At 43.9% G+C, this 7,680-nt stretch overlaps 1 protein-coding gene across 3 annotated transcripts in view; it reads right to left on the bottom strand.

Moving 5' to 3' along the window:
* Positions 1-669: 669 nt before the first annotated feature.
* LOC124043398 (collagen alpha-1(XXII) chain-like) overlaps positions 670-7,680 on the bottom strand; it is a 61,076-nt gene continuing 54,065 nt past the window's right edge. For all 3 annotated transcript variants that reach the window (XM_046361971.1, XM_046361972.1, XM_046361973.1), the window contains 11 exons: positions 7,156-7,209; positions 7,006-7,059; positions 6,744-6,797; positions 6,291-6,362; positions 5,542-5,577; positions 5,272-5,316; positions 5,001-5,180; positions 4,776-4,842; positions 4,468-4,650; positions 4,127-4,204; positions 670-3,906 (listed from right to left, as the gene is read on the bottom strand). In XM_046361971.1, the coding sequence (XP_046217927.1) occupies positions 3,713-3,906; positions 4,127-4,204; positions 4,468-4,650; positions 4,776-4,842; positions 5,001-5,180; positions 5,272-5,316; positions 5,542-5,577; positions 6,291-6,362; positions 6,744-6,797; positions 7,006-7,059; positions 7,156-7,209 (1,017 nt within the window). In that variant the 3' untranslated portion in view covers positions 670-3,712. The remainder of the gene's footprint in view (positions 3,907-4,126; positions 4,205-4,467; positions 4,651-4,775; positions 4,843-5,000; positions 5,181-5,271; positions 5,317-5,541; positions 5,578-6,290; positions 6,363-6,743; positions 6,798-7,005; positions 7,060-7,155; positions 7,210-7,680) is intronic.

The following is a 7,680-nucleotide window of genomic DNA, read 5'->3' as shown; positions in this document are numbered from 1 at the left end:
AGACCACCAAGAGACCAGTTTGGTCAGTCTTTGTTACAGACGGCGCAGGGTCGTCTGGTCCACTGTTGCCTAGTTACTGAGAGAGGAGAGTCAACATCCCATTCTCTGAGTCTATACACCAGAGATTAATTTATTGAGTCAATATGACCTTTATAAGGCTGGCTGTTGGCTGTAACCAGGAGAATGGGCTGCTGCAGGCTGGAACTAGCCTCCCCATCCTCCCCCCTCCCCCTCCTCTTTAACTCCCTTCTCCCTTCCTCAACAGCATCTATTTGTCTTCATAGGTCTAATCATGGATCTACTGGCATCCCATAGAATTATAGATTGTCCATAAAATACTAACATGCAAAAGTTCCACAATGGATCATTTCAGCAAAATTGAAATTCTAATAAGCAATACAAACTGGTTAGATATTTTACAGAAGTGCCAATCGTGCTTGCTATGCAAATGATACTGGGAGAAAATGTCAAACTGAGTGATTTCTGTTCATTTTAATGGGTCTGTAGAAGTTGCTATTGACATTCAATAGAAGGCATGGTCTTGTCAAGTGCCTGCAGGGTTTACTGGTAAAGTAGGAAACTGAACAATTGAGGATGAAATTCATACCTGCACACAGGAAGATGACAGTACTCACAAAGGAAAGGAAATACCTTTTCTATAAAAAGGGATCTGTTCCGGTATTTATTACAACATGATACAGTACATAATATACCTTTCCAATACTTACAAATATACCAGCCAGTAATGAAGGATGTTTTCGCACCAGTTTGTTAGGATAAACAGGTAAGGGTCACCACTGTGAAACCATTTTTAACATTCCACATATGGTAGGCAACAGGTACTTCAAACTGTAAATCATGGAACAGTATAACGAACAAAAAACCTCAATCAATTGCATACAGTTGGTTGTTTTGAATAATCACAAATGTATATGAAATTAAGAAACAAGCCAAGCCAATAATTATAAAACTAGAACCTTCTGCAATATTTGCTATGCGGAGCAGTGGAATCAAACAGACGACATTCTGAGGTTCATATCAATGGGCTAAAAAGCATTTTCCAATTACAAAACCATTATGTTACTGTAGTATAGCTCCTGTGTCATTCTGACACCTAATTCAAAACCAAGTCCACACATCTCCACTGTGATGTGGTGGTAAAGTGTATGCATTCATTGAAGAGTGCATCAGTCTCTTTGACTGCTATGGATCATGAGGCATAGTTTGATAGGCTGCAGTACAGTACGCAACATATGTTTAGCTATAAATATTCAGGAGAGCTCTTTGGATGTCCTTCAATGAAATGACCTGAGGTGCAGTTGGCCAAGCAGTGCTTTCACTGTGGGTGTTGGCCTGCGTTCTGGAACACTGGGTGATGGCCTGGGTTCTGGAACACTGTGGCTGTTGGCTTGTGTTCAGGAACACTGTGGCTGTTGGCATTGTATTCTGGAACACTGTGGGTGTTGCCTTGTGTTCTGGAACACTTGGTGTTGGCTTGTGTTCTGGAACACTGTGGGTGTTGGCTTGTGTTCTGGAACACTGTGGGTGTTGGCTTGTGTTCTGGAACACTTGGTGTTGGCTTGTGTTCTGGAACACTTGTGGGTGTTGCCTTGTGTTCTGGAACACTGTGGGTGTTGCCTTGTGTTCTGGAACACTGTGGGTGTTGCCTTGTGTTCTGGAACACTGTGGGTGTTGCCTTGTGTTCTGGAACACTGTGGGTGTTGCCTTGTGTTCTGGAACACTGTGGGTGTTGCCTTGTGTTCTGGAACACTGTGGGTGTTGCCTTGTGTTCTGGAACACTGTGGGTGTTGCCTTGTGTTCTGGAACACTGTGGGTGTTGGCTTGTGTTCTGGAACACTGTGGGTGTTGGCTTGTGTTCTGGAACACTGTGGGTGTTGGCTTGTGTTCTGGAACCCTTGGTGTTGGCTTGTGTTCTGGAACACTGTGGGTGTTCTAAAAATAAATGCTGGATCCAGGCTCACATCCATAAGTAAAGACTAAAAGACAATATATCTATTTGACTTCATTGGTGACCTGATTAACATTTCAGAACCTCAACGTTGATGCGTTACATTTCTTCGCCTTTTTCAAGCCAAAATCATTCCCCTAGAGTGAGCAGTGGGCTATCTATTGTATTTTTTTACTGACTCTCTCTCGCTCGATCAGTCTTGTGAGTTTTAGAGAAGATATAATTGGTCCGATGGGGGTTGAGTGAGGAACATCCTTCAGACAGAATACTCACTGACCTTACCAATCAGAATATACAACACAGGGAAGAACAAACTCATTTTATCAAGCACTTATTAGTTAAAAGAATGTCTTTATTTGAGTCAGTGTCCCCGACAGACTAATAAGCAGGAGGAAGAGAACGTGGCGTGAAACCAGGAAGCAAGTAACTTTTGAGGAACGACTGGAACAAAGGCTGTGAATTTAGTACCTTCTCTCTCCAGACTGTTTACAGCCTGACTGTGGAATCACCAGAGACACTTATTGAGAAACGAAAGGGGAAATGTAGTTTTCCTTTTAAAGTTTTACATTTCATTTTGAAAGAGTCTTATGGGTTTTGTCTACTTGACAGCCTTACATGCATTCATGAGGTTGGATTCCCTTTGGAGGAACAATGAACATCATACAAATAGACAATTAAAGCTGTCACAAAGTATCTTAGTTTGTAATAAGGTGGACATTCTAGTAAGATACCCAGATAATCTAAGAGCTCAGTATTCACCCTGACCAGTACTGGTGGCCTGGCTGTCATTATTCAAGACAATTGCACTATCATAAGCGTACAGGCAAGGCAAAACAAAACAACGCATGAAATTTTTCACCTCCATCCACATGCTCATTAAAGATCCTTCCATGAAATTCAGTATTGTTATTTTAGATTGTGCCTTAGTCACCCCCCCCAAGGCTAATCTTCCTTCCCATCAATAAAAACAAAGTAGATCAAATCGTTGACTGGATAATTACCAGTTGACTCCAGAGGAGATGCCTATCTCTGGATCAATGTTGTGGACACTGACAAATGGGCTGACGTTAAATCTAATGCTAAACCCATTCCAGGCTGACGACTGTGTACGCTGGGAGACTGACAACACTATTAAGGCATCATTTGGAGTCAGTTAAATGGCCGTTCTGTAACTGGGGCTCCATCTTGTACCAGACCCGGGTACCGATAGTTTTAGTTTTCTTTGAAATAGTTGTGAGCGTTTGATTGAGCCTGCCTAAAGTGCTGATAGGCCGGGTTTGCACATTTGGGGACTATTCCATAGGTTCCATTGTGTGAGGCAAGTTCAAACAAGTGAAAACAAATACTATTTGGACCCAGGCCTGGTTCCGTGCTGCCACATCATAGCCCAGTAAGCATGACTGTAGTCGGTGGTCTTTTACATGGTCCTTCGAGCCGGATAAGAACAACGGCAGTCCGTCTAAATTGAACAAGTTGTGTAATTCTTGATGATGACATTACCAAATATTAGACGCCCCTCAACCCCCCCCCCCCCAAAGACAGCACACTTCTCTCGAGATCCCTCCACACCGAGAAGAAACATCGTAATAGAAAGAAAAGTTTTTGGTTCATCCTGACACATCCCAGTTCATAAATATCTGGACTTGGGTAGGGTCCTGTAGCTCTCTGGCTGCATCCGACGTGGCATCCTATTCCCTTTAGATGTTGCCATATCGGACGCACCTTCTGTGTGTTTCTGTCTCTTTAATTCCCCTTGACGTTCTTGGTGTGGGGTCGTGCTCCCAGGCTGGCATAGTAGGCACACTGGGAGGGGTCACACTGCCCTGGGGGTCCACTGGGGCCTGCCTGGCCATGGGGACCAGGGTTCCCTGGTTCTCCCTGAGCTCCAGCCGCCCCGGGCTGCCCGTCCTTACCATAGCCTGGCATACCTGCTGGTCCTGGGGGGTGGAATAGCAAGTGAATGGCAAAGAGTCACAATGAAGCAACTGCTGCTTTCTTAGGAAGTTCAAATGCCAGTCACTCACCCCACCCATGCTGGATAGCTCATAGTTTAGCAACAAAGGATCTCAAGATGGATACAAACAATCATCCATTTAGAATGATACTGTAGTAATAGAGACATTATGTTGATATATTGCTGTAATAGATTTACTGTACCTATAGGACCTGATGGTCCAGTCTCTCCTCTCTGTCCAACTCCGTTTTCTCCCTTGTCTCCTCTGGATCCTCTCTCACCTGGATGTCACAGAGACGACAGACACAACACTCACAATGATGTTCTTAAAGACAGTGTCTGAATCAAGAAAACCTCAATAAAGACCACCAAAGGTGACAAATATCAATGGGTAGCAATCGTGTTTTCTGAGTTGGAAACCTGAAACCTCTCATGTAGTGTTTTGACAATATTACACTCTAATATTATGCTCTCACAGTGTGTTTATCTGAACCAATAAATACAGGAAGCATGACCAAAAACAATGGGACTTGGGATCAGTTACCTTTAGGACCCATGGGTCCCCTCATGCCGTCTCCTCCGTTCTGCCCAGGCATGCCAGGCTCCCCTGGTGGTCCGGGTCGACCGTCGCTCCCTTCTTTCCCCGAGGGGCCTGGAGGTCCTGGCCGACCTGCCGTGCTCTTCACATGGGCCGGCTGGATCTGGGCCATCAGGTAGGCCATTTTGGCTGGAGGGGGAACACAAGGACACACACGATTATGACTTGCACAGCTCATTTGAGGTCAAACGAACTTTGCATACATTGCAGATTGCACTAATGTCCCATTGTTCCTAACAATACACCAGTCTCACCATCTAGCGCTTTCGCTAGTTCCTCCTGGATCAGCCTTCTCATTGTTTCCAGTGATGGTGACTCTCCCTGTGGAAGGAGAAATTAGCATGTTTAGGTCATCGAGTTGTAGATGTCTGTACTATTTTCTATAGCAATGTGACTGAGATTGAATCAGAGTATTCTGTAAAGTGCCAGGGTATTCTGAGAGTATTCTGTAAAGTGCAAGTATTCAAATCACTACTCACCCGTGGTCCTGGTTGTCCGGGGTTTCCAGGTGTTCCCTGAGGCCCAGTAAGACCCACCTCTCCTGGGGGCCCGGACATACCCATCATCCCTGTGTGGCCCTTACGACCTGGGAGCCCCTGGTTACCAGGCATACCTGGATCTCCAACAGGTCCCTTATCTCCCTTCCCACCTGAGTCGCCCTACAAAGACATCCAACAAAACTCACTCAGAGGCAATATCAACAATGTTGTTTAATGTCTTTGGTTGGGCAGGTGTCCTGTATGAACTCACCCTCTCTCCTTTGACTCCACGTTCTCCTGCTCTGCCAGACATACCCTGTGAAACAGATAAAGAGTTGATATAATGTGCTGTGAGCGAGACTTCGCCCAATCCACGTCCCACATTATATCCATTGTAAAGACACTAAAAGTAGCTGATGAAAATTGAAGTATGTCTCCAAAAAAATCTAGCAACAAACCAATCAATCAAATCAAATCATATGTTATTTGTCACATGTGCCGTGAAATGCTTACTTACAAGCCCTTAACCAATGGTTCTTACCTGTTTCCCCTCTGGGCCGACCGGACCAGCAGGACCCTAGATAGACAGACAGATCGAAGGCTGAGACATTTATATAGAAATACGTTTGATCAAATCAGAAACGCTTGCATCACAACTTCCAATCTTCTTATGGCAGAACATCAACTCAGACTGTTCCAACATGAGTGGTAGGACTAGGAGGTAAAGAGTTAAAGTAGAGATACTTTCATAGAAAATTACTACTTGAGTAAAGTATCTGGTTTTAAATGTACTTAAGTAGGGGTGGGAAAAGTATGCAAATTTCATACTTGAGTAAAAGTAAATGCTATACATCAAATTCCTTATAATATGGAAACCAGATGGCACAATTTTTAATTCATTTGTGGATAGCCAGGAGGACACTCCAACACTCAGACACCATTTACAAACTCACTGTTTGTGTTTCGTGAGTCCGCAAGATCAGTACAATGCGTTATATTGATAGATGCATGAATTTAACCATATTGCTGTCCTGCCTGAGCATTTGAAATGTAACGACAACTTTTGGGTGTCAGGGAAAATGTCAAAAGTACATCTTTTATTTAAGAATGTAGTGGAGTAAAAGTAAAAGTTGTCAAAAATATAAAATAGTAAAGTACAGATACCCCCAAAAAACTACTTAAGGAGTAGTTTAAAGTATTCTTACTTAGTTACTTTACACCGCTGGCAACAGTAGCTTAGAACACCAGTGATAATGTTTACATTAAAAAGGAGCAGGACTCCCTACTTACCGACGGTCCCTTGGGACCACTAAAGCCTGGTAATCCTGGGTTCCCAGGGTCTCCCTTCGCTCCAGCCTGACCCTATAGTATACACAAAAACATGGGCTCTTTCACATGGCGTAGTCATACTGTGGTCGTACTGTAGTTGGAACACAGATGTAGCCCCACTCGTTATAAGGGATTTGGTGAAATTAACATAATGTTTAGCTATCTGAAGTTCTTGTGAACGTTGCTACGCTTGGAGGTAAATCTCATAAATGATCTTGCGGTGGGAGATGAAACATCTGCAAGCGATTAATATTCATATTTACAATGGCTTGGTGGGGCTGGCTGTTGAGTACCAGATACAGGGTAGAGGAAGCTGCTGTCTTCGCTAAATACAAACAGCATTTCACCGCAACGACTACAATGTCTGCAATGTTAAGAGCATTTACTGCTGTATATAAATAAATGATCACTCACTGGAGTACCAGGGGCTCCTGGCTTTCCTGAAGGTCCTGGTTCACCCGGTTTACCCTTCGAGAGAGAGACAGAGGTAGATGGAGGGAGGGTTGGAGAGAGAGAAGAAAATAGGGAGAGAGAGAGAGAAAGTGGGGGAGAGAGAGAGAGAAAAAGTGGGAGGGAGAGAGAGAGAGACATTAGTGTCCCTTTCTATTAGCTAGGTTGTCATCGTGATGAATCTGGTGTCAGCAGATAAAGGCAGTATAACATAAAGGTGACTTACATTCTCCCCTCTCCGGCCAGCCAAGCCTTCTGGCCCAGGAGGTCCAGTATTACCCTTCAACAAACAAACACAACGCATATATTATTAAGACATCCCCTGTGTGTTGATAATTGCAGAGTTATGATTTGTTATATTAGTGTTCTCACTCACGTCTTGGCCAGGTTTACCCTCCGGTCCGTTACGTCCTTCCTTTCCATCTTCACCCTGATTGAAGACAGAAACATATTAATCAACGCAACCAATCCATTCACAGTTGGCCTCTCTTTGAGTCTGTGGTCAAGGCGAAACACTTTTATACATCCAATGTGGTCTATAAAATCCATAGGTTAACGTGGAGGTAGACAGCAGTCTATGTAACAAAAGCCTCTGTCTTAAGAGACGTGTTATTGGCGATGGCATAAGGAAGTTGCAATCATGAGCGGTCCATCTCACATCCCCTCTAGCCTGTTCTCTGTCAGAGAACAGGCTAGAGGGGATGTGAGTAATGTCTCAGTAATGAGGCATGCTATTGGTCACGCAATAATAGGTCACACTATATTGAGACACGCTATTGACCAATGCTGTGGCAGATATTGTATCCTCGAGCTGAGAGAGATTTAATGAGAGTAGGCATGTGTCACAATTTTGAGAGCAAGATGATTTGATCTTGACAGACCAGGGAAGACATATGTCTAA

The sequence above is a fragment of the Oncorhynchus gorbuscha genome, linkage group LG09, assembly GCF_021184085.1.
Source record: "Oncorhynchus gorbuscha isolate QuinsamMale2020 ecotype Even-year linkage group LG09, OgorEven_v1.0, whole genome shotgun sequence".
In the NCBI taxonomy this organism is placed as follows: Eukaryota; Metazoa; Chordata; class Actinopteri; order Salmoniformes; family Salmonidae; genus Oncorhynchus; species Oncorhynchus gorbuscha.
The sequence above is the reverse complement of the archived record's forward strand: the minus strand, read 5'-3'. Positions and strand labels throughout refer to the sequence as shown.